The sequence below is a fragment of the Cyclopterus lumpus genome, chromosome 17, assembly GCF_009769545.1.
Source record: "Cyclopterus lumpus isolate fCycLum1 chromosome 17, fCycLum1.pri, whole genome shotgun sequence".
Lineage (NCBI taxonomy): Eukaryota > Metazoa > Chordata > Actinopteri > Perciformes > Cyclopteridae > Cyclopterus > Cyclopterus lumpus.
In genome coordinates, this window is record NC_046982.1 from 2,138,655 (window position 1) to 2,166,535 (window position 27,881).

General features: G+C 39.6%; 2 protein-coding genes across 2 annotated transcripts in view; one reads left to right on the forward strand and one right to left on the reverse strand.

The window, feature by feature from the left end:
* Positions 1–966: 966 nt before the first annotated feature.
* On the reverse strand, positions 967–4,771 carry LOC117746269. The gene is made up of 8 exons (XM_034555307.1): positions 4,687–4,771; positions 4,038–4,184; positions 3,710–3,876; positions 3,101–3,237; positions 2,830–2,923; positions 1,994–2,168; positions 1,766–1,830; positions 967–1,281 (listed from the first exon to the last, which is right to left on the reverse strand). The coding sequence occupies exons 1-8, from the start codon at positions 4,769–4,771 to the stop codon at positions 967–969; spliced, it is 1,185 nt and encodes a 394-aa protein (XP_034411198.1).
* Positions 4,772–7,447: 2,676 nt separating this feature from the next.
* Positions 7,448–27,881, forward strand: part of LOC117746270 (cadherin-18-like) — a 55,365-nt gene continuing 34,931 nt past the window's right edge. Inside the window, exons 1-3 of the mRNA XM_034555308.1 lie at positions 7,448–7,562; positions 15,953–16,120; positions 27,297–27,484. Coding sequence (XP_034411199.1) covers positions 15,970–16,120; positions 27,297–27,484 — 339 coding nt within the window. The 5' untranslated portion in view covers positions 7,448–7,562; positions 15,953–15,969. The remainder of the gene's footprint in view (positions 7,563–15,952; positions 16,121–27,296; positions 27,485–27,881) is intronic.

The window sequence follows — 27,881 nt, forward strand, 5'->3', positions numbered from 1 at the left end:
ACAAAATAGAGAGCACCTATTTTGTGAACGCCACGTTTTGAACCAAGTGGGTTAGCAGTTTCAAAGTCATCATAGTACAGCTGAATTTGTAAAGAATTTGAGTGTTTAGAGAACAATGCATGTGTCTTAAAGTAACTTCCATTGCAGAAGTCTTCATATCTGTCAGTTATTGACACACAAGGATCCCCAAGCAGTTTGCAAATATCAGAATTGCGGCACATAAATTTGATTGTTTCCAAAATTGGAATGTATACAAAGGTGTCTTTCACTGGGACTTGGTCATAAGTACTGGTTATTTTGTTTCGCCTGGTATCAAATCGAACTCCCAACATTACTTCTACTGGCTCCACAACCCCCCATTTGTCATTGAAATATTTCATTCTTTTAGTTTCAGTATTAAAGTTAACAAATGGGTTTTCAAAATTCTTAAGACCTTCTTCTAATGTAGATCTTACAAGCTCATCTTTAGGCACAGCAGACAGTATATCATGCTTGATTTGGGAGTGCAGTCCAGTAGCAAGTTCTTCCAAATCGCCAACAATTGTTGAAACCAAACTATTTGCCATACCACTTCCTTGGAGTTTAGCAATAATTGACGCGCAAATATTGTTTGTATTTTCTCTGTAAAGGCCTGATGCGTTGTCCTCGGAACACACAGCCTCTGAGCTCTGTGTGGCACTTGTTACAACAGCTTCTGTAGTATTTTGCTGACTGAGAAAATCTGCTTGAAATGGCTCTGAGTTAGCTGCATCACCACTTTGACTAAAATCCCTCTCATGAACTCGAATTAAATGTTTTTTTAAGCCACAAAATGTTGAAAACTGACGCCTACAACGACCTTGTGCACATACCAACTTAAACCTGGTGCTAGGATAGAAACTGTGATCAATTCTTAAATGGGTTATCAAGTCCTGGCAGGCCGCATGGACAGCTTGACAAATGAAACACTTTAACATCTTTTTAAACCTAGTTTAAGACTTTTGCTCTTAACTCACGGACTCTTGGAGACTCATCTGTTGTTGCAATATCGATGTTGTAGACAGTTGTCTGCACGAAGGTGAAGAGTGGGACAAGGGTTTCATCATAGGACAGGTTGAACACATAGTGGGATTTAAACAGTTCATCAAAAGCACCCAACGAGCTGGTGGCTTTGCACGGGATGAGCTGTTTGTCCACTACGATGTAGAAGGCATCAATTTGGTTTTGGGTTCGGCCAACAGCAAGGATGTATGGTTGTTCAGCCACTCTGCCCTGCAGGTGTTCAACGATGCTGCAGCATGACTTAAAAAAACAGAACAAACACCTTAGAGTGGCAGTTCAAATTATCAGCCACACATTGGTACTTGCTGTTCCTTGACAGTTTAATATATCCACCAGTTTGACCAGTCATCTAGCCCCTTGTCTCACAAACGTAAACTTTACGCATGCTTAACTCCTAGTTAAGCATGTGTAAGAATCTGAATTATCACTTCAAAGCAGCATAGTAAAAGGAAGAATTAGCAAGTTTTCAAATGATCACTGCATACTTGGGTCAATAAGAGAAGAGTTGAGTTGCTACTGTCTGTGTGTGTGTGTGTGTGTGTGTGTGTGTATGTGTGTGTGTGTGTGCAGAGAGTCCTTAATGTTTAGGAATTGTTGTGAAGTTTGCAACATTGAGACATTCAGATTAGTTATGTTTCTTTTTTTGCAAACTCATGTCTCTTGTGTTTAATTGAGTTAATGAAACTGAAAAACTGGCTTGTGGGATCAGATGAGACCTACGTACCTTGTGAAAGTGCAACATTTTGCCCGCTGCATCACTGGGACTTATTTTGGTCCTCTTCCGTCCAGCTGTGGGTGGCAAGAGATGGAGCAGGAGCAGCAGAGATGCCATGTCACTGTCCCAGTCTACCAGGAGCAAAAAGACAAAAAAAGTCATTAGTATGTACTGGAATGCACACAGATAATATCACCAGCCATTTGGACTATAAACCATGCATTTTATGTAACTTACTGCTGTGATCGTTCTCTGCAAGGTTTTCAGCCGCCGTCAGAAGTCGGCACAGTTCAGCTGTCTGAGTCAGGTGTTTGGCCTCTTTGATAACCTTGGGCTTGAATGCTGTATCCCACTTCTCAAGCATCTTGGCAGCTGTTTCAGCACCAAACAGCAGCAGGAAGTCTTGATTCAGCTGTTGATCATACATTGATGCAAAACCATATTATTATTTTTTTTACATCACTGGCACTGTTAATTTCTAATGTCCAACTAAATTAAGAAATAAAAGACATGCACAACTCACTAGTCCTTTGACATCTAAAAAACGGGGAAATGTTTTTAAGACATCTGTGGTTCTCTGCGGGTCATGGACTAGGTCCTGGCGATGTTGTAAGGTCATCTTCATCTTCTCAAACACACTTGTTTTATCAGGAGAGTGAACAAGAAATGATATAGCCTCCCTATAAGCATCTCCATCAAGCTGCTGAGACACTGTGGCTGCTGATCTCCGGCGGTTTGGTCCCTGTGCTTGAGGCCCGATGCGCTCTGCCTTGCCTGGCCGTTGATATTTATTCCTCGAGATGGTCTTGAGGCGCCATGCTAAATATCCTGTGCCTTTTTCCCCATCATAGAAGTGCTCCTGTTAAGTTATTTTAAATATATATAATTACAAAGGTCACTCATTGATCTCATTGAAAAGGCAATTATGGGATTGTGAATGAATTGCTTAACAATGTCAATCAAATATATAGAATACTTTCTGTGGTTTATTTGTATATCCATTCTATTATTTTGAAGAAAACCCCAAAACTCTAGCCTGTAAGTTTGGTCTGTATTCTGGAAGTACTACTTACATAGCCATTTGGAGAAAAGGGATCCTTTAGCGAAGGAAAGAGTGTAATGATTCCCAGGGCAAACTTCTCCTTCTGTTTACGGGAAGGAATCCTCCTTTAGAGTAAAAATGAAAATAAAACATTAAATTAGAATGCCTCACTAATGACTATAGGGCCTCACCTTTGTTAATTATATACCATGCATTCTGAAAATAAATAAAATTCCTTCTTAATATAAATCTTTTAGTCTGAAATGGTTTAGAATTTTACAATTTGTTAAAGAAACACTTACCCATGCATTTCAGTCATATGGCTAGCCAATATGTTGACAAGCTGTCTACGGGTGCGGTGCTTCAATGAATTTTCGGACTTGTACTCTTCAAGGACGTCCTCACCTCCAGGCTTTGTAAGCAAGGCATTTTCTACCATCTACTCACATAAAATAAATGTTTTTAATGTACAATTCAGTCTTCTGGGATCAAAATAATTTAAAACAAAATAGACACAAATTGGTCTGTTCAGACGAAGGTTAAAAGGAATTCCTTGCACCCAACGAAGGTTTACAAAATAAAGAAATCTGGTAATGAAGCAACAATGTTCTGTGATACGTAGGCCATGTTAAAGCCAAAGTAAGCAATATAGTCTACAGTACTAAAGGAAAGGCTCATAACCCGATAACCTAATTCAATAAATATGTATGGAAAGAAGAGTTACATAATAGAAAGCTACACAACAGTTAAACCCTGTGTGGATTTGTACTGTACTAAATTACTTTACTTTGTCAATTTGGCATTCACCAGTCTAAATGTCCTTATACTGGAAAGAAGCTTAATTCAGTGTAACAATTTTCTTGAAATCTTTTGAGTAAAAACTATAACTGACATCTACTGCTCTCATGTACCTCTTTTGCATCCTCTGAATCAGAATACTCTGTGGTAGACCTGTTCATGATGTCAGAGGTGGATATATTTCTGCCTGTCAAAATCCCCATTTGTCTTTGACTGTAGAGGTCATTGTCACTTGAAGTATGTGACATGGATTCCGTGAGGGAAGATGGTGTTGAATGATCTGAAGAAGAAAATAAATAAATAAATGCTAATTGGATGCTGATCTGTCTTTTGCTGACATGTTGTTTCTTTGTTACTGTAGTCACAGTCAGGGACATAAAAGGGATTCAAAGCAGATAAACTCTGAGCATTAATTTCAACACATTTAGTAATGAAACCTACCTTCATCTGAAATGTTGTCACGCACTGTCAGACATAAGTCTGGATTGGACTCTATTAGTTCAAGAAGGATGTCTTCCTCCACTTCTATGTCAGCTTCATCAAAAATGTGAAGTTCAGCTACATCATGAAGCCCAAACTTGTTTTTCACTACAGATACAGATAAAGAAAACAAACAGGTTTTAACTGCATATAACGGCTGACTGATCAACCAACTGAACAACGTATCTGAATTGCACACTTTGATTTGTTAACAGCAGCAGTATGATGTTGCAATTTAGCCATTACCAACATGACAGTGTAAAAGACAAAATAGTAACTTTTATAAGCAAGTTATAAACTAAAAAGCACCCTCAGTCGGCTACTAATGTTTAGAGCTGCAATTGCGGACACACTATTTTCCAGTTGTGGCAACACTTAACATTTTTAGCCAAGCAACCAAGAAAATCACAAGGTAACATCCGAATATTAATTATCAATGCTTCCTATTTAGCATGTCAAAATAAACCAAAAGTGCCTGCAGCAAGAAGTATACTGCCTTCTTCTGACATAAGACAAATAGCACCAAGTAAAATAAATAATGCACAGCACAGAAAATATCTTGGAAGAAAACTGCCACTTAAACAATGTGCATACAGGAGATGTTACTCACCGGCACTGATGAAATCCAAGTATGTGAACTCTTGCTGTAGTCTGATGTACTTCTTTGTACTGTGGTACTTCACCTTCAGCAGCATGATATCTTGCAGAAACTGCCAATGGTGGAAAAAAACTAGCTGTTCAACTTTCTCGAGGCAAGGAGTTATTAAACATATCTCAAGTGAAACAAGTGGTCAGTTACAGGCTATAAAGGTATATATAGTCTCATGTTGTAAATTAAACTACACAGGTCTATAATTACCGTTTTGGGTATCAATGAGTCACAAGCTGCTGCTGTCCTCTACTGTCAGTGTAACTAGCTGTTTAGCACACGCTCGCGCACATAGACATTGGACGCTGTGTTTAACACGTTAAAAGCTAGCGTGCTAGCTTCTGCGTGCACGGGGGCCCCGTGTTGCGATAAAGACGGTGAAGGAACGAACGCTAGAAGGTGAAGGAACAAGTGCGGAAGCGCTCGAGACAAAGATGCCGCGAAAGCAGTAACCCTCGTGACCGTAGTGCCGTGAAACTATTAAGTCCGCGAGTGGTCGAGACCGCAGTACCGAGGCACAAACTAGCAGCGCTCGAGACCGCAGTGCCAAGAAGCCAGTAACGTTAAATAATATCGTGCTCGAGAGGGCAGTCCCGCAACATGAGCAGTGCTCGAGACCGCAGTGACACAAACCCATTAACCGCCGAGACTGCTGTGGCACGAGCCTTTCTGTCGTGTCATGTTGGATGGTTGCAAAATATTGTCACATACATTTTCTAAAAATGCAAAAAGGCCAATTATTGTTTTGGCCTGTTGTGAAATATGCTGGACCAGTTACTTATTTATCATCTCAGAACGTTTTGATGTTAGATAAAGTTAGCTAACATTTTTAAATATTAGCATTATATGAGCTAACCATATTAGTTACAACTTTAATTAGCTAACCTAACTAGTTGACAATTATTAACTTTCGCATAGCAAACCATTTAACGTTGGGCATCCAAATAACATTGAAACACACCTAGCGAACAATATATTTGACAATCCTATCAGAGAAAATGCCCCTTAAATAAATAGTTAACTACTTGCTAGCTAGATAGCTATTAGCCACCAGGCTCAATGACAAATAAAACACATTGCACCACACTTGACATCAACACATAATTGTATATAAGGCTAAAGATAAACAGCATGCATAAGTAAATAACGTTATATTTCGTTCTTACCTCCTGAATTGAAATAATCTTCCGGACACCGACTTCTCTCGACTGGCACCGTCAGTTGAAGAAAGACCGCGAAAATGTGTAGATAACTCAGTCAGGAGTGCTTTGCGTTAACTCGCCGAAATAACTCAGCCCCCAAAGCGATTTCAACACTGCAAGTGCTTAATGAACACAGAAAACAACACTGATCAACTGCAAATATTTTTCACTGGAAATTTAACACTAAGTAACACTACCGATTTTGCTGTGAGGGAGGGGGATGGGCCAGGTCATGGGGGCTACAGCCTCAGACCGACAGTCTACAACAACTTTAAAGTACATTAGAATTTCTTAGCAATAAGTTTAGTGATTAACTGTCATATCATTACCTCCCCTTTAAGGACATTATTGGATTATATTGAGCGTTATCATGCGTGTCTCACACTGTACTGAGCCTGAGTCAGTGTGTAAGAGCACAACTCCGCCCCAAGACAGGCACTGGCCATAGAGTGTTTATAAGAAGTGGATGTTTTCACTGTGATGTCACCCATTGGTTTGTGGACTGCTGTTTTGAATCCTTGCGTTAAACATTTTGCCCGTTGCTTTTCTTTTCAGTAATGTTTCAGAAACAGAATCAGCTCTATTGGCAATGTATGCGTACGCATTCCATTGTTCTCAAACCATATCCACATAAATAGGCAAAAATAAACAAACAAAACAAAACAAGGATACAAAGTATGTACAAATATAAATGTGTATATACAAACGTATTTATATGAACATAAAAAAACACAACACTACACAGTGATGGAACTGTAAATAACAGACTGAATGATGGAGTAGAAGAGAATCAGCAGCTCCAAAGGCAAGTTGTACTTCCTGCATCTTTACATCAATCTTCATTAATGTAAAAGCAGGTTCCGCCTCTTGTTTTTCCTGATAGGGCCGTTATGCGGTCTGCTCGGAGGAGTTGGAAGTGCGGCAGGTAGTGAGCTGTCCCGAATGTGCTCCCCAAGACAGGTGTCAGTGACAGAGCAACGGATCTGCCAAAGTCTGTGTTTTCTCTGTTGAGGAGCAGCAGTTCATCCATCTTGTTAGCTAGAAATCAGACATCTCTCCTTTTCCATCTGATTTCAGTCCTCATCTGTGTACTCCTCAGAATGTTCCAGCCATTGCACATACTTTATTTAGGTTTAGTTAGTGCAAATGCAAATATATCTTTTCTTGTGCTACAACGCATGCTCTGCTGCTCTCATAGCTAATCCAGGGGACTTTCCTCTTTCCTTTGTTTGCACTCAAAGATAAATATTTTATTTGAAATGTATAAAGTAATAATATATATGTTGCTGATTCATCGCTCAAAATAGCAACAGTGAGATATATTCCCCATGCACCTTTTATAGTTCTAAGGTCGAGAAGTAACTTTCTCTCAAATATATTATGTTAATGAAAGTACTAAAGATGTAGGCATTTCTTTTTGTCAGTAGTCACCAACTTTTCCTCTCTTTACTGCTTTGTGGTGGTCGATGCTTGTGCCTAATCACCATTTGATCACATGTTCCCTTCTCTGTGCAGGAACGTCAGTTTTGCAAGTGCCAGCCTCAGATGCAGATGATCCGACTTACGGGAGCAGCGCCAAGATAGTTTACAGCATCCTGGAGGAACAGCCCTACTTCTCTGTTGACCACAAGACAGGTAGAAATGCTTCTAAGTTTAATTTAAATACATTTTAATTGCAGCCCAGATGAAGTTCAAACAGAGGAGGATAGGGATCACCATTCACATGCACTGCCATAAACTAGCTAATGATGCTTTCAGGGTGGGGGGGGAGACATATGCAGAGGGGGAAAATACAGACAGAGGGGGTGGAGACACAGAGAGCGCAGGGTGGGGGGACATAAGCAGAGATCAGGGGGGGGGGGGGGGGGGATGGAGACACACTTATGCTGCATTCACACCAAAAGGAAAGTGTTGCGAATATTATCAACGCTTTACTCGCGGCAGTTTACTCGCCCGACAAGTTGTGTTTATTCACGTCATTCGCAACCATTCATGCCTAAAAGGGGGCGTGGCTTATCTCTGTGGCTTGTCTCCGTGAAAACAGTTAGAATTTCCGCCATCCACCATGAAAGAAATAACCAATATTTCTACTCTATACTTGTTGTGGAAATATCACAAACGTCGGAACATCAGACGCCCTCGTATTTGGTTCATAACATAACATCATCTGTCTGGATGACTGCCGCTTTCTGTGTCACCAACGGCAGGACATTGATTACGGGCGGAGCATCTCAACGCTGATTGGCTTTTGCAACGCGAGATTCGTGTCATTCGCCACCCGCCGCAAATTTGCGTCATTCGCAACCATTCACGTCTGTGCATTGACTTTGCATGGGATACTCGCGCAAAAAATTTGCAACGCATTTGGTGTGAACGTAGCATAAGAGAGTGCAGGGTGGGGGGGCTGGAGACACACAGGCCGTTTCTCAATACCAAGTATGCAGAGTACAGACTTGGGTACTTTTGGAGTTTGGACTTGGGAGTTCGGACTCTGGAGTCCAGACTCCAGAGGACGGTCTTTCTGCAATTGGAACAGCAGCGAACTTGATGAAGTCACCACGTTTACTCCAATTATTCACTGTAATTTATTTTTAACAGTCAAACTAAATATGACAACCCAATCTCCAATTTAATATTTTAAGTGTTCTGAAGATGTAACTATCAAATGCAATATTAGTTACGTATGCAAAAGTAGTGTTAACTTAAATACATAAGTAGGTCTGAATAGTAATGTTACGTTTGACAAACTTAAGATATCACTTTGAGTTAACTTCTTATCACAAGTTGACACAACACATTAGTCCTTAGTTGAGTGAACTCAAAAAGGCTTTGCAGCTCACTTTTTTAAGTTGACTCAACATTTTAAGTTTAACTTACTTTAAGAGAGAACTTTTGAGAGAACTTACTTTAAACTTAAAATGTGTTGTTACTAAATTGCACTGCCCATTAGTTGAGTACACTCAAAATTCTTTGCAACGTTGCCTTCATTTAAATTAATTAAAAATGTACAGTTTTCTTTGGAAAAGTCAACAGTTAAAGAAAAAGAACTTCTTCAAAACACAAAATGTTTATTAACAATAAGTAAACATTTGTTTGCATATATGATATCCAGGTGTCAACACTTGAACATAGACTGCAGAGGGTCAACATCCTTAAAAATCCAAATGCATAAAGAAAAAAAAAAACTTCAGTTTTGTGAATACAAAATCAAGGCCTTGAAATAAGCTTTGGAACATGGTATATGATGGAACATATATACAACGTATTGTCTGTAACAAGACAACTGCAACCTGTACATTGGCCTTCAGAAACTTTTTGGAACTCTTACCCCCCTCAAAATCCAGCCAAGACCATAGGCGGGGTTTAAATATGGCAGGCTACTTGAGCAAACTGTTTTTTAAGGCCTGAACCCAGGCAGAGCACTGGGTACCAAGGTTCATGAACAACTTTTGAATTACTTCGAAAGTGTACCTCAAGTCCTTCGGATACTCCAGGTTGAGAGCATAGATGAGCCCAAACAAAAGGGCAAATGCAGTTGGGGTGTTGCATATATCATCCAGGACAATCCGTTCCTCAATAATCAGGGCAATGCTTAGTGTTGTTGGACTTGAGCGGACCGTCCCAACGTCATCTTCAACAACTGAGTATTCCCAGTTCAAGTCCTTTCACATAAGATTCCTCCGGGTCTGTATTCTACACAAAAACAAGCATACAGAGACTATAATAAATATTCACCCCCTCTTTTAAGTTTTAATTTTTTTTCTTCACATTCTGTAACAATACAATTTAAAAGTCAAAATAATTTTTTATGCAGATTTTAAAAACTAAAATATACCACTTTCATACAAGAGTCCCCTCCTACACATTAGTATTATAGTATTTAAATCTTCATAGTCTGTTAAATTAAATAAATAAATTGAGCAAAATACAGGGAAACATTTGCTCTCACGGTACAGGCTCCCTTTAATTCAATAAGTGACAAAAACCTGAACTGGAGCAAATCTGCCATTAAACAATGGACAATATCATTCCAAATCTGCCAGATTCTCACCCTAAAGACTTTTAGCGGCAAAGGGTGCTAATGGTGTGTAGGGTTTTTTTGTTGTTGTATTTTCTCAAAAAGATTAGCTCAACAAAAATGTATTTTGACTTTGAAAATGTACTGACAGAGAATAACTTTATAATTAAAATACTGACAAAATTTGTACATGCATCATCAAAACCCATGACCAATTTGGGCTTGGAATTATAAATGTTACCAGTAAATTTGAAGGAGAATTGCTGTTACAAAATGATTGGCATTACAGTAATATTGCCAGTATTGGCGATATCACATAAAATTAAAAACTATAAAGTTACACTTATCAAAATATTTAGATGGATCAACAAAGTAACAGTGAAGTAGAAATGAGGGTTTGATGAACATTTGCATTAGTGTGTTCTTGCTGAATGTGCAACCTTAATGACAAATTAGTCTTACCAGACATGTCTTCAGCAAGCCGTCCGGCTTCTCCTTCACAACGAAAGGTAGACCTCGCAGAGCTGTACACTTTCTGTGGGCAAGGACATCAGTCATAAATTTGGCAAAATGCTTCCAGCATGGTAGCATGCATTTCAGGTCGGCTATATTCACTAACTAAATGAACCCATATGTTCCTACTGTACATATGGGCACCATGTTTTTGGACATAGCTTAAGTGTGAAAACAATAACGCTCTCTTGCTTTTCATCTCTGAAATCCCCAATTTGAAATGTCAGTTAAGCCTAACAATACAATACACCTGTTTACATTAACATGTATTTATATATATTGTAAGACAAACTCTGAAATATTAAAAGGGGTCATCTGATAGTAAATGCTCTGCTCCAATGTTATGGTTTGCATAGTTGAGACGAAAGCCATTCAGAGTGCAAAAATATAATGGATTTTAATATATTTCCCAGCTCCAAAAGCATAGTGTAGAACAGGGATTGTGAAACATTAGCACAACAACTGGGACTGATATTTTCTTGCCCCAATACAATGTGATAAAACACCATATAGGCCTTTAATATTTAGTTATACGGTGCAACTCTGAAATTTCAATGGCCTTACTACTATTTAATTAAACCTTCTTAAAAAGCATTACACACTATAGTTTGTCATGTTTTTCAAATTAAAAAAGGGGAATAAAATCTCACAAGTGATCCTAAGCAGATATGCATCTATAGATAGCCCATGGCAAGAGAAAAATTTAAAAAAGTTTGCAGTGATTCTACAGCAAAAAAATAGGGTTTCGGACAGAAAAATTGTTTCTATGGTGCGTCTGCTGGCTTCATAAGCTGGTTGGAAAATGTGATCTGTACAGCTTAATAAGTTGCGATGCGTGTGCATCCAATGATGACAGGAAGGTCTTCTTCAGGTCCAGTTGTGTAAGTCTGAAGAATTCTGCACAGATCTAAGAAAGGTGACAGTTTTCATGTACATGTTATATACAATTGATCCAAACCTTTGTTGTTGGTTCTTTCAAAAGAAGGGAGAACATTTGGCAAAATATGTTGTTAACACAAAAAAAAAATACCAACCTGTTCTTGCAAAAACAACCCAGGCCACCTCTCCATGACATCGGCAACAAGTGGTTCTTCATCCACTATTTCCTTCCTCCGCAGAGAAAAAGTCACTTTCATTTTGGAGTCAATGAGAGCGTTGTTGGGATGTCTTTTCTTAGTTTCTTCCTGCAATGCATTTCTTTAACTTTCTAGAGAGTCATTAGTCTGCCCTACTGGATTGTCTGGAAGAAAGTTCACCCTTACATCTTTTTGCTTTCTTTATTTGCCTGTTCCCCTCTGTCTCTTTTCTGGTTTATGTCGACTTCATTACAGCCTGCCATCCATAGTTTTTGACGATAGTTACCAAGCTTATATTTAATACTCATGACCCACCCATGGCAGCCTGTTCCCACTCCTGGGTCCTTAAGACATGGGTGCTTCTCAATTAGAGCAGCAGCCACTGATTCAATTTCCTGACTTTTTGCGTAAGCCTTGATGGAAAAAACAGCCTTAGCTATGTTGTCCAAGATGTCCATTCTCATTTCCCTTGGTGGAGTGAGAAGTGCTCCACTTTCCTTGAACAACTCATTCCCTTTTGATAGCCTCAGTTCAACATCATAAGAAAATACTGGAATTGGGAATGGAGATGGCCACTGCTCGGCATTCTCGCGGTGCATAAGTTGTACTGATGTACCCTTGCTTGTACTGGTGGATGGAGATGATGAGATGCTATCAGATTCCAGCATAGAGAGGGAGGAGGTTAAGGATAGAGAAGCTGCTTCTTGTGGTTGTCCTGATGATTTCCACAGAATCCTCAGCACAGCTCTGTCTTGAGGAAGCTCTTTAATGTCTGTTAAATTACAAAGTTCGTTTCCAAAATCAGGGTCCTCAAACTGAATAAAAAAGTCCCCTTTAAGTTGGAGCCTTTCTTGAAGAATTTCTTTTAATTGCTCAACTGAAGACAGGTTTTCTGAAATATCCACTCTCCTGATGTTATCATGGGACACAAAGACACGTAGCAACATGATCTGCAAAAGAATAACATGTACATTAGAGCAAGGTCACAACAGAATACATAGCACAGGCCATTACTTTTTTTTATTAATTTAAAAGAACTCTGGTAAACCACTGCATTGCTGAAGTGGGTTCCATGCAGATGTACATCTGCAGCAAGAGACAGAATTTCCAGGTGTGGGTATCTTTTTTTCACTGCATTCCTCTGTGGGATGTCTAAACTTGATGTGCTGACTGTTTTGATGTTCTGCACTGACAAGGAAGGTGGAAAGAGGCTTGGACCACTTAGGTGAGCCATCAGACTGCTGATGGCTCACCTAACAGCTGGTGCTTGGTTGCTAGGGTGAGTAGAATATTTTTGAAGTTACGGACATCATGCACAACCTTTTTGAAGAAGCTGTGCTTAGCCTCAAATCTCATGGTCCATAGGTCTACTAACGGCCCAAAACATTGGATCAACTGCGGATAGTGCTCCACAAAGTGGTTTTTTGGTCGTAATCTCAGGTCAGGGAAGGTCTCTGAGTAATTCCCTATGGTCAGCAATCTTCCTATCAAGGAAACTCAAGCTGGCATCTGATAAGTCTGCTGATACAACCAACTCAACGATCCCTTTCAGGTCCATCAAGATCTCCCAAGAGGCTTCATTCTCTGGCACAAGATTACCTATCATCAATGGCAGTAATCGCAGTAAAGCCAAATTCTCATGCCCATTCCCACCTATTGTTGCTTTTAAAAAGCTGGACACAGGAGGAAACAATCAGGGACAGGGCAGACAATCACAGGGACAGGAAGTGGAGGGAAAAAGAGGACACAAGATACAAGGACTTCAAAATAAAACAGGAAACACTTCCGGCGGACTCCGGAGGACAAGCTGAAGGACGGCCACCAGGCGGACGGACGGGCTGAAGGACGGCCACCAGGCCGGGCGGCAATGGGACAGGAGAAAACGGAGTCTGCCGGGGCGGCGACGGGACAGGGGGAACTGAATTCGGCCGGGGCGGCAACGGGACAAAAGGAAACGAAGTCTGCCGGGGCAGCAACGGGACAGGAGGAAACTGAGTCTGCCGGGGCGGCAACGGGACAGGAGGAAACGGAGTCTGCTGGGGCGGCGACGTGACCCGGGGAGCCAGGATCGACAGTCTCTGACTAGCCAGTTAGCTAACGCACTGAACATACAGTCTTACCTGGTTAAGTTGTGCTGGACGTAGACGGCATTCTGCAGAAATACTTCAGCTAGCGTGAACCGGCGCAAAATTGCTATCTCATGCGGTATACTGATATTTTTCTCTCTTCTTCTTTTACGGCGGTTGGCGTTTTTTTCTCTCTTATCTCTCTATTGAACATTTATTGTGAACACATTCAGCAGGTTAAGATTAAGATTTAGGTATAAAAAGTAGATGTTAATCAAATAAAATCTGAAAAACTAAAGGTATCTAAATATAATAAACAAACAATGGTATCAAAAATCAATGTACTTAAACATGAGCTAAAGAAAATATTGTTATATTTATTATGTATATACATACATTATATATATACATATATATATACGTATATGTATATACATATATATATATATACACATATACGTATATGTATATATATATATATATATACATACATACATACATACAAAAACATCCATCTTAGTCATAGTTAAAATTATAACTCATCTGACGGTAACAACGTGTTGTTTCTGGGCCCACTCATAGTAAAATTACATTGCATACAGTAAATCTAGAATCAAACCCTCACTAAACATTTCTGAAGATGGAAATAGGCAAGGAAGGAGCAATCTTGTGCTCAGGCACTCACCAGAAAATGGAATCAGGTAAAGAAAGGGTTTATGAACCAAGTACAAGCAGCATCTTAACGTTCCGCTGGGCCGTGGGCGGGCCAGCCAACTGTGCGCTGCAGATCGTACCGTTCACTGTCCATCTATTTATAATTAGCAGCTACTAGTGTTGTATGTTTCTGGAAACCTACAATTCTTGTGATTCTAACTATCCACTCCGTTTCAAGATCGGACCACCACATCAGCTACACTCAACGTCTTTGTCAGACAACAATTCAGTTAATTTTTTTATTTATTTATTATATACAACAAACAAACGTTTTTAAAATCAAGCCGACTCACCAATGACAAACTGGTGTTGCATCATTTCAAATCAGCCGGCAGATATGACAAAATATTTCAGAAATTTAGCTGTAAAATCCGTTCTCTTACGAGCACCGTTAAAACCCGGGTATGAAACTGTCCGTTGAACTCAACATTTAGGCCAATAGGAGCAAGATATCCTCTTCTAAACCCACATTAGCCAACCAGAGTCAGTGTAGAAGAAGAGGGCTGACCCTCTTCTTTCGTCTATTGTGTGCGCCTACTGAGCCGGATTTGTCAAATGACGCTGGATTCGAATAGCCAATGAAAAGCCGAAAACCACTATGTCCCGCCTTAGGGTGCCAGTTGTGTGCATAAACCCGTAATTTCACTGTGTAATGATAACCTGTAGATTTTAATCCATTGTGCACACAATTTGGTTTCAATTCGGGGGAAAAACACTGTTTATGCTTCAGTTCCTTTGTGTCAGCAATAGTGAATGTGTATATGATACCTCTGTTTCACCTTTCATTAGGGCCTAAATTGGAGTCTCCAAATGTCCTTTATTGGAAAACGCCTAAACATACCCGTAGTAAAAAATTTGTAAAATCTTCATTTTCTGTGAAATTCTAATCTACTTTATACTTGGACTAGGTAAGGCTTTATGCTATGCACCCATTGTGTTTTCAAGACCATAAGTACCAGCTATAATCATCTGCGGGCATCTATTTCACAAAAAATATTCAGACGGAAATAGAAAACCTTCTACTTGTGTGTGCCAACTTATATTACTCAATGTCAGCAGCACTTAAAGTGATGCTGACTGTTGCGGGGAAAATGTTACCTTTCAAAAGAGACCAAAACCTGCATTTACTCCAAATGGTTCTCCTACAGCTTTCAATTTACTTTGGGTACGTCTGGATAGGCGTTTTTCGTGAATTTTACAGGAACGCTAGGGAGGTTATTATCCTTGAAACAGTGATTACGTTGCTGGCAAAAATCTGGAGATTAATTGACTTAAATAAAGATTCAAAATATACACAAATTTAGTTTTTTGTTGTTCTTTGATAACTAACATTAAGAGCAAGTAAAAGATGACTTCAGGTAAGTAGATTTTGTTTAAGAAAAAAAAAAAGAGAACATTCACGTTGAACCCTGATAATAGTTAACTGACTATTTTATTATGACCAATAGTTAGTTTCATCATCATTTTAAATCAGTCATACTAATGTATTAAACTGCACACAACCACAACCAGATTGCATACTGTAGTTGCTGACTGAGTAAACTAATGCAGTCATTTAAAATCCTTTAACTAAGCACTGTAAGCAAACAGTGTCTTTCACTTGGAACTCCAATAGGTACGTCTCTCTCTCTACCTCAGGTATCATCCATACTGCGATGTCCAATATGGACCGTGAGACCAGGGACCACTATGCTGTGGTGATCCAGGCCAAAGACATGGCAGGCTCAGTCGGAGGACTGTCTGGATCTACTACTGTCAACATCACCCTCACTGACGTCAATGACAACCGTCCAAAGTTTCCTCAGAGTAAGTGATCACTCTCATACAGGTGTGTTTCTGACAACAGCAGGTTATAAAGTAAACAGATCTTTTAAGCTATAAACTAAATTTCATGTGATACTGTGATGAAACACAAATTAAACAACATGCTGGTGTTGACATTAAAAATACTCTGGTTGAAAATGGCTCAAAACGCCACCTACTGTTTTACATCAGTCCTAATCGTTAAGTTCAATTCTGAAATTGTCACGGGGCGATAACCAGGGACCCAAAGCACGACTCCCCAGACAGCGGTAACAAATAACAGTCCTTTACTGGAGTACTGGCAGGAACAGACAAACAGAACAGACAGAACAGAACAGAACAGAACAGAACGACAGACAGACAGAAACAGGGAAACACACTACAGACCGCTGGAGAGCTTGGTCAAAAGAACACAAGGCAATTTGGCAGAGGACAAGTGAGGGGACCTAAGTAGTGAGGGACTAACGAGGGAATGGGCTGCAGGTGAGACGGGCATGAGGACCAGGTGAAGGGAATGAGAGATGACCAGGTGTGAAGCAGGATCTGGAATGACATGAGAGTTAGTAAAACAGGCAGACAGGATGAAAACAACTACCAGGCTCAATAGGATACATTTAGAGACATTAGTGAATCAAGGTTTAAAGATGTAGATAGAAAACAGGATATAGAAATATTTAATGAAAATGTGAGAGAAGCAATAATTGGAGCTGCCAATCGGACAATTTTAAGGAAATCTGTAGGGATGGGCAGATGAAGCCTTGTGAAGCATTGAGGCTTTCCTCCTATTTGTACCGGGGCTTTTCTTTGAAGAACAACAGCGACATCTGGTGGCAGACTGAAATTAAAGCAGTTGTTTAACGGTGCGTCGAAGCAGTAGCACAACACCTTAATATTTCAATCTCACATTTCTGCAGTAAAAGGCAATTAAAGCTGCGTGTTCATTCACAGATTTGATGTTATATATAACCGTTATCGATGTTTTTTACATTGCAATACAACTAAATGCTGGTCAATCATATGAAACAACGTGTTCGTGATGGGATTCGATCCAGCCCACTCAGAACGGAAAAGTTTAACATGCATATGTGTTACCCACTAGAGAGAGGAACACTTGCAATATGGACTTATTTTGTATATTATGAACGCCTTAAAGGTTTATGCCAACAGATACTAGTGAATGCAGTTTTCCTCCAATACTCGCCATAACTCAGAATTCTCTCTATCAATCTCCTCTCTAAAACCCCACATTGTTGATTGACACTCAGTATGGAGCAGAGTTATATACGTAACGCTTTTGGTGTGAACGCAGCATTAGGCACCAAAACGTTCAAACTGTCCAATGTGTCAAACCAATGAAATGCTTCGTGAAGCACCAGTGACGTTCGAAGCTTCGGACGTCATCATTCACGTGACCATTGTCATTTGATACAAGCTCCGACACTTGGAGTTGACACGGCGGTTCAGTAGACTGACTCAAGCTTCGGAGCTCTGGTATCATTTGCCCATCTCTAGAAATCTGGTACAGAGGCGGAAGTGAGTTCCATGGTGGAATGATGAGTGCAGTGAGGTAATAAAGAAATGGAATAAGGCGTTTTAAGGTTTTGAAAAACTCCCTCAATTTAAAAAATTGAATAGGGTACAAGGGAATGCAAGCAGTGGTACAGAAAACTATCAAAGATACTCAAAAGAAGTGTTAGAGATCTTTTTGTAGCACAATAGGGAGAAACACTTCAATTAATCAAGTTTGGGGAATGGTAAAGAAAATGAGGGAAGGGAAACGAGAGTGGGGGTATCCAGTATTGGAAAATGGCGGAGTGGTGGCTAACAGTGACGAAGCAAAGGCAGAAATGTTAGCTAAAGTGCTGATTGAGGTTCATAGTTCTGGTAATATGTCAGAGGAGGGTTCAAATGGAAGATATAGCAAGGGAAGCATATATAGATTTGTTGGAAATGGAAGAAGAGACGGTGGCCATTTTGTGTTTCTGGCCACAGTGCGAATTGAAACCCACTCTCCATGAATAGTAGGAGCAGCATGATTGCAGGTGTGTGAGTTGCATTGCATGGGTTGAGTCAGTTTGTTAATATAATCCCTAAGGTAGCCGACAAAAATATATACCTAACGGATGTATCACCTCTAATCTCCTGAACAAATGTAATTATCCGTCTATCCTGTGAAATCTCCGTAATCTAAATCGAAACTATGGCATACCAAAGTCAAATCTCCCTTCAGTTGCTAATGCACGCAATCATCCAATACTAAACAGACTTATTATCGCGGCTTGATGCTTCCACTAAAACCATTAACACGGCAGAGGTAAACATCAAGCTGGAAATGTTGGGTGACTAAATTATGGAAATACAACAAAGAGTCAGCTGCAACGAAGACAACATTGAGGACTTAAAAACGTGCATCAATCACTTCGAAAAAAAAAACGGCTTCCTGAAACAAAAGGCGGACTCAATGGAGAAGTACAGCAGACGTTCCAACATCCATATTGTTAAAGTTCCAGAGAAAGCCGAAGGCCAGGATATCATTGGGTTTGTGCAGCAGCTGATCCTCCACCGCTTTGGTCAGGAACACTTTCCTCATCCTCCGGTAATTGAGAGAGCTCACCGCAGCCCCACACAGAGAAACGACAGTACAAGCTCAACTAATCCAAGGCCAATGTTGGTGAGATTCCTGAGTTTCCAGGACAAAGTTAAAATTCTTCACCTTTCCAGACAAAAGGGCGAGCTTCTCATCAACAAGACGAAGATTCACTTCTACCCCGACTACAGTGCCGAGCTCGTAAAGCAGCGGGGTGAATTTGAACCGATCAAAAGAAAACTTTGGGATATGAACATGGACTACTCGCTATCCCTCTGTCCTTCGCGGCAATTGTGGAGAAGAAAAGCCGCGACTGCTACGTAACCTTAAGGATGCTGAAGGAGATGGAGAGACGTTGCTCTCAACATTGATCTTAACCCATATGCTGACCAACAAATGTATGGATAAGTAGACTATTGCACCTCCTTATTATACCCATCCCTTTCTATTTTCATTTTTTTTCATTCACATGAATTTTCTGTGTGTAGATATGTATGCGTGTTTGTGTGTGTGTGTATATATATATATATATATATGTATATGTATGTATGTATGTGTGTGTATGTATATATATATATATATATACACACATATATATATATATATATATATATATGTGTGTATATATATACACATATAATGTGTGTATATATATACACATATATATATGTGTGTGTATATATATATGTGTATATATGTGTATATATATATGTGTATATATGTATATATATATATATATATATGTGTATGTGTATATATATATATATGTGTATGTGTATGTATATGTATATATTTAATTTTCATTTTATTCATTTATTTTGCAGGGACAATGCACACTAATCAACAATAGGACTGTAAGTGAGCCAGAGTTAGCCAGAGAGGTTAATTTCCATCTGCTGTCCCTGGCCAGATGTTTGTAAGGCAGCCTAAAATAACAAAATCTCAAAATAAAATGGAAATAAAATTCATAGACAAACTGACAGGCAGAACCAACCCAGCTACAATACAACATACACATAAAAAACAAATGCACATATAGGCGAAACAAGCATCAGGACAGAGAGCATATCAATGATTGCACACCTGATTGGCAACAAGCCATTCCTTCAGGTTATGCTGGAACGTTTTGTACGTGTTTTGTGCACGTATGTGTGGTGGCAGAGCATTCCATGAGTGACTTGCCTTCACAGAGAATGTAGATTTGCTAAACGAGCTTGACCTATATGAAATGACACATCACCTCTTGTAGCAGATCTAGTAAGTCTGCTGCTTTGACTCCTTTGTTTAACAAATGCACTAAGCGGGGGCGGAGCCATACCATTTAAAATTTTAAAAACCAGACACACATTAGTGAATTTAATGATGTTCTCCCAACTAAAGTATTTTTATGGCTTGCTTATGGAAAATGTGAATAGATTTTAATGTTGTGCTGTTGGCTTGTAGCCAGCTGGTTAAGCAGTAGGTCAGATGGGGGACAATCATTGCATTAAAATACAATTTTGCAGCCCGCATGGTTAAACAGTGTCTTATATATCGCAAATTCATGAGATTAAATGTCAAGACCGTTGTCACATGGTTTACCTGTTTTTTAAAACAGAGATTAGAATCAATAAAAGTACCTAAATATTTCAAATCTGACACTACCTGTAGCCTCTCACCAGCAACATAGACGTCTGGCTCCGGTGACACTTTGCAAGCCCTCTTTGTGAAGAACATACAAACAGTCTTTTTAACATTCAGATGAAGGCAGGAATTTGCAAGCCATTTAGTTACATTATTCATTGTGGACGTGAGTTTAAGTGCAGCTTGTTCTTTGTTCTTTGCATGCACATAAATCACTGTATCGTCAGCATACATTTGAATATCACACCCATCGCAGACATCCGGCAAATCATTAATGTATAAACTGAATAAAAGGGGTCCCAAAATAGAACCCTGGGGTACTCCCACAGTAGATCTTAGAGTAGATGATGAAACATCACCCACTCTGACACACTGTGTTCTTCCTTCAAGGTAGGATTTCAGCAGGGTAAGAGACTCTCAGGAAAAGTTAAAACTTTACAATTTATTAAGCAGGACATTGTGATTAACTGTATCAAAAACCGCTGCTACTACCCCCCCTTTATCCATTTTAAGTTTCACTTTCTCTAAGAGAAAGCAGTTGGCTGTTTCAGTCGAATGATTGGCCCTGTAACGAAACTGCATAGGATGGAGCTGATATGGAGAGCTGTTGAGATGTTTAGTAAGTTGCTCTGCAACATATTTCTCAGCAATTTTGGAAACAGCAGGAAGAATACTGATCGGCCGATAAATGGAGACATCGGTTGAATCTCCTGACTTAAAAATGGGTGTTACTATGGCTGATTTCCATCTTTTTGGGAACACACATTGCCTGAGAGAATTATTCACAATGTTTGTGATTGGGTGAGCGAGTGTGCCTTTGTGTTTCTTTAGAAAAATATTGTCAATTCCATAAACATCTTTGGCCCTTGAGATCTTGAGTGAGCCTAGAACTCTGGTGACAGTAGATTCAGTGACATCTTGAATAGAGAAGCATGGTTGATCTTCATTTACTGGTATAGGATCAAGTTTACCAATACTGGAGCTTTGAATTAAAACCTCAACTGAGTTGATAAAGTATGAATTAAAAGTTGTACAAATTACAACTTTATCTTGTGTAAGGCCCCCTTATGTATGTATATGTGTGTGTGTGTGTATATATATATATATATATATATATATATATATATATATATATATACATGCAATTCATTATCAAGTGCACCTTTCTAAAATAATGTTAAACAAACACTAGACACTAGTGACAACTTTATTGTGAGTAACATTCTAAGCACATGGATTAGGGTAAAGAAGGTGTTTTCTATCAATAAAAAATATTCTTTTAATGCACAGATTGTTAATAACCCCAATTTTATTCCTTCCTGTATTGACCCTGGTTTTAAAGAATGGAACACACATGGAATCTAAGTGATAAACAACTTCTATGAAAGTGGTACCATAAAGTCTTTTAATCAGCTTTAGGATGAGTATGGGCTACCCAAAACACAGTTTTTCCGATTTTTACAAATTTGTAGTTTCTTAAACTTGGTACCACAATACAAAGAAGGTCATGGACCAGAGCTGATTGAATCATTGATTCACCAAGTTTGCCAGCTGAAGAGGAAAAAAACAAGCTATATTTATTATAAACTGCTCTCTTTAAGTAAGTTAAGCACTCACAGCAGCAGACAATCATGGGAATGGGATCTTACAACTACAATTACTGATCACCAATGGAAAACAATCATGTTAAATAGCAAAAGAATATGAAGTAGTTACAAATCCCAAGAAATTCAGTTTAAAATTATAAATAATTTGGAGCAAATATGACAAAGACTGTTCTGGTGTATGTTTAAGGTGCAAGCAGCATGTTGGCAATTATGTGCACTTAATCTGGCTCAGTCCGGATATTAATACATTTTGGGTTGAAATTGGGAAGCAAATATCGTCTATAATAAAATGTCCTATTGAGCTCAATCCTCTCTTGTATCCTAGGCCTACACACTGCCTCACCTGTATTAAACAGACATAAGAGAATCCTCAGTCTTCTATGGTACTGCGCTCGATTATCCATCCTACAGCATTGGCTAGACAGTACCACACCATCTGTCTCTAGTTGGCTTCACAATGTCCTACAACTCCTGCCATTGGAAAGACTCACATATGTTCTTCAAGGAGACATGAAGAGTTTTTTTTCCGTCTGGAACCCTTTTTTGGATTTTATTGGCGAGGACTATGCCGAAACCATACGGAGAGGCTTTGCAACCTTGGGACCCAAGTGACTCTGTGAAGGAATGGGTCAGCAATATTTTGTTTATTATGATAATGGTTTTGAAGGATATAATAGGGGGTTTCCTGTTCTGTAATTCTGTTGTACCCTTTTTTCTTTTTAGCATTGGTTGTCGATGTGTCTGGCTTCCTGTGTTGCGAGCATGTTGTACATAATCTTCCCAGGGGGGACATTCGACAAGTAGCCAGGATGAATTGAAAATAAAATGGTGGTAAGAATGATATAATACAATTGTTATAATAGGTTCAATATGGAAGATGATGATTTATGATGATTATGTTCGATTTATGTCCGTATTTGTCTGTCCTTGTCTGATTGTTTGTATAGTTGGTTAAGTAATTTGTATTTATTTGTTGTTGTTTTCTAGTAATGTGAGGTAATGTGTAACTTGTAAAAACTTAAAATAAAATGATTGAAAGAAAGACGAGACGGAAGATGCAATTAATACTAATAGAAATAAAAAGTTGATCGCGATCGACCAGTCGCTCTCCAAAATAAAATGGGTTCTTCCACAGCCGAAGTATTCTCAGCTGCGCTCCCCCAATGAGGGGAACGTAGTCCGCCATGGTGCTACAGGTGGGGCGCAGGGGGACATGCAGAAAGACCTTTATTGAGAACTTCACATATTACACAAGTTGAAAAGGACACAGACATAAAACTAAGTCATCAATAAATACATGGTGAAATGCCTGTACCTTTGTGTATAGGTCACGGCCTTAACAAGTTACGCTTGCGCCTGCGCTGCGGACAAGATTCTTGGTGACTCACCATGTCCTACCTCCGTGAGATCGGCTTTTCTGCTGTTGCCCTTCAAAACAAAAGCTAAGTTCAGAACGAAGCCCAGATCAGAAAAACTTTCATGAATCCCATATTTGTCGCGAAAACCGCGTAAGTGGAGTTCACCAAATTAAAATCCAGGAGCCGGCTCACAGACTGCATCAGACTGGCTGTCTGTGCTTATGAGCCCAACTACAAGCTCACAGTCATGTGAAGCACCAGTGACGTTCAAGTCAGTGTTCAGTCACAGACATCACACTGACTTGAGTCACATGACTTCTTATGGCATTGTGATGGGACACAGCTGAACTGAACTTACATTAGTAACTAACTGAGCATGTTGTCAGTTTGTAACTTCAGTTGATAAATACAACATTAATATTGGTAGTTCATCCCACCTGCTCATTACAAATGTGTTTTTTCTTCTTCATATTGTGTGCAGTTAACAAATAATTTAATTTTTATGTTGCACTGAAATTAAGTCATTTAGTGTGTTCTTGGTCACATCAATTTGAAAGCTGGACCAAAGTGTTTGATTTCATTCAATTATAATTAGGCCAAATAAAAAGCCCAGCCTGGACAGTGTTTTTCTTTCAATACCTCAATAGGTAGATCTTGCCTGTCACCAAGGCAGAGGTCAGGGATATTGGGCTTAGAAAGGTTGGTGACCACTGTGCTATTCATGTTGAACCATCTGTCTGATTTAGCATTATAGGTGATATTGCAATTGTATAATACAATTTGGCAGCAAGGAAAATTACCTGGACTTTGGAAATAAGCAGTTATAGTACCCATCAGGAAACCAGGAAAAGATCCCACTAATTCATCAAACTATAGACCAATAGCATTGACTTCCCACATATGTAAAATCATGGAGCGAATGATCACAGAAAGGCTAATATATTATTTGGAATCTAGGAATCGTGGGTCGAAATATCAAAGTGGATTTAGAAAAGGAACGGGAACAATGGATCCAATAGCATGTTTAGAAGCAGAGGTCCCTCTTGCTCAGAGTGTCTCATGCTCAGAGTGTCTCATGTATAGCTATTCTTCTGCCTCCCTTAATGATAACGGTACATGCAACAAGTGTAGTTCATTTGCTAGGTTGGAGGCAGTTCTAAGTGGGTTAGATGCACGGCTCCGCACCATCGAAGCTCAGACAGTTACGCTAGTTAGCCCCCCTCCCCCAGAGCCGGCGGCGGTAATGACTCCCGACTGCGGCGGTCGGAGGTCACTAAAATTAATGTGGAATCGGTGTGTGCTTATGCCAAGACAATGTCGGACACCGTAGTTTTCTCTGGCCCTCTCCCCAATCTGATCAATGATGACATGTATAGCCGCATGTCGTCATTCAACCGCTGGTTGTCCAGGTGGTGCCCAGCAAACAATGTGGGCTACATAGATAACTGGCAGACTTTCTGGGGAAAGCCTGATCTGATGAGTCGAGACGGAATTCATCCCACTTAGGATGGAGCGCGTCTCATTTCTGCGAACATGGCCAAGTTGATTAGCGGACTTAATCCATGACCCAGAGTTCAGATCAGGAAGCAGAAGCAGAGTTGTAGTCTTCCACCCTTCTCTGCACTTCCATTCGAGCAGTTACCCACCCTTAACCTTAACTCTATAGAGACTGTGTCTGTCCCACGGCCACTTAAATTAATTAAATCAAAAGTAACCAGAAAAGGAGTCATACAAAATAACCTCATACAGGTTAACATCACTACTGCAACAGTTCAACAAACAGGATAATTAAATGTGGACTCCTAAACATTAGATCTCTGTCATCTAAAGCTGTATTAGTAAATGATTTAATATCAGACAATCACATTGATTTATTGTGTCTTACTGAAACCTGGCTGAGCAATGAAGAATATGTCAACCTAAATGAATCAACTCCTCCAAGTCATATTAATACTCACATTCCTCGAGGCACCGGCCGAGGAGGTGGAGTAGCAGCCATCTTTGATTTAAGCCTATTAATGAATCCTAAACCTAAACTAAACTACAACTCATTTGAAAGCCTTGTTCTTAGTCTTTCAGATCCAACCTGGAAAACATTACAGCCAATCCTATTTGTTATACTGTACCGGCCTCCAGGTCCATATTCAGAATTTATATCTGAATTTTCAGAGTGTTTATCAAGTTTAGTCCTGAAAACTGATAAGGTTATTATTGTAGGAGATTTTAATATTCATGTGGATATTGATAATGATTGCCTTAGTACTGCATTTATCTCATTGTTGGACTCGATTGGCTTCTGTCAGAGAGTACAGAAACCCACTCACTGCTTTGGCCACACCCTCGACCTTGTTCTTGCATATGGCATTGACATTGAGCATTTGGAGGTCTTCCCACAGAACCCTCTTCTGTCAGACCATTACCTCATAAGTTTTGAGTTCATACTCCCGGAGTGTACACCGTTAGTCAAAAGTTTCTACACCAGATGTCTAACTGACAGTGCTGTAGCTAAATTTAAAGAAGCGATTCCTTCTGCATTTGATTCAATACCACGTCTCAATGTGACGCAGGACTCCTGTGCTAACTTTAGTCCGTCCCAGATTGATCATATTGTCGATAGTGCTACAGGCTCACTGAGAAACGGCTGTATGCCCTGGTGTATATTTGGATAGCTTTTCTCCCATAAACCTAGACCAATTATCCTCAACGGTTTCTACTTCTAAACCGTCTACCTGTCTCTTGGACCCCATCCCAACGAGGCTGCTTAAAGACGTGTTGCCTTTAATTGGCACCTCTCTGTTGGATATTGTTAATGTGACTTTGCTAACAGGCCATGTACCACATTCCTTCAAAGTAGCTGTAATTAAACCTCTCCTGAAAAAGCCCACTCTTAATCCAGAGGTGTTGGCTAACTACAGACCGATCACTAACCTTCCCTTCCTCTCTAAGATCCTTGAGAAAGTAGTCGCAAATCTGTTGTGCGACTTCCTACATCAGAATAGTTTATTTCAGGAGTTTCAGTCAGGATTTAGAAAACACTACAGCACAGAGACAGCACTGGTGAAAATTACAAATGTCCTCCTAATTGCATCAGATAAAGGACTCGTCTCTGTACTGGTCTTGTTAGACCTTAGTGCTGTGTTCGACACCATTGACCATGACATCCTATTACAGAGATTGGATCAGTCAATTGGCATTTCAGGTACCGCACTAAGTTGGTTTAAATCCTATTCATCAGATCGATCTCAATTTGTATTTGTAAACGATGAAGCCTCAATGACCACCAACGTTAATCACGGAGTTCCACAAGGTTCTGTGCTTGGACCAATTTTATTTACCTTATATATATATATATATATATATATATGCATCCTTTAGGCAACATTGTCAGGAAACACTCCATAAACTTTAATTGTTATGCAGATCATACTCAATTATATCTATAGATCAAGCCAAAAGAGACCAACCAGCTCGCTAAAATTCAAGCATGATACAAACTTGGATGATCTGCAACTTCCTGATGTTAAACTCAGACAAAACTGAAGTTACTTTAACTACCACGTAAAGCAAATCTCAAGGACTGCATTCTTTCATCTACATAACATTTAAAAAATCAGGCACATCTTGACTAGATTTTTGCAATTCCATATCAGGCTGGTCTAATAAGTCTCTTAAGTCCCTCCAGTTAATCCAGAATGCTGCAGCTTGTGTACTCACAAAAACTAAGAAAAGAGATCACATTACTCCTGTATTAGCTGCTTTGTACTGGTTCCCTGTAAAATCAAGAATCGCATTTTAAAAGTAGGATGGGAGCCAGAGCCTTCAGTTTCAAGCTCCTCTTTTATGCAACCAGCTTCCACTTTCAGTCCGGGAGGCAGACAGTCACCTCGTTTAAGAATAGACTTCAGACTTTTCTCTTTATCAGCGTAAGTGCATGGAAAAAATGACTAAATATGTTTAAAAGGTTAAATGAAAAAATATAATCAAATGTTGTGTTGCTGTTGCAGAGAGCTACCAGCTATATGTACAAGAGCTGGCTCCAGTAGGGAAGGTAGTAGGTCGGATCAGAGCCAACGATGAAGATGAAGGGCAGAACGCTGAGATGAGCTACAGCATCACAAATGCCGACACAGCTGCCATCTTCACCATCACCACTGGTGCTGACCGCAGGGAGGGAATCATTTCACTCAAGCAGGTATAAATCAGAGATCAAAACACAGACTCACACTGATGCACATGATGGGTTTCAATTGTGGCTGTGTGGACGACACTGCACTGCAGTGGAAAGAAGAGGAAGAAGCATTATTCTTTGACTTGTACCTCAATGTAGTCTTGACCGTCATGGCAGCCCAGGCTGACCAGTTCTTTGACATGTCACTGATGTATCAGCCTTTTCTTCCACAGGTATGTCAGATCGCAACACCATATCTTCACATCTGTGATCACAATCCCCCCCCATTAGTTAAAATATTTTTTAAGGAACGGAACTTTAAGGAGACAGGGCTGTCTCCACGTAAAGTTCCAATGTGTTACATTAAAATGGTTGATGTACCATATGAGTAGCTGAAATGCAGAGCTCAGCATTCGTGGCT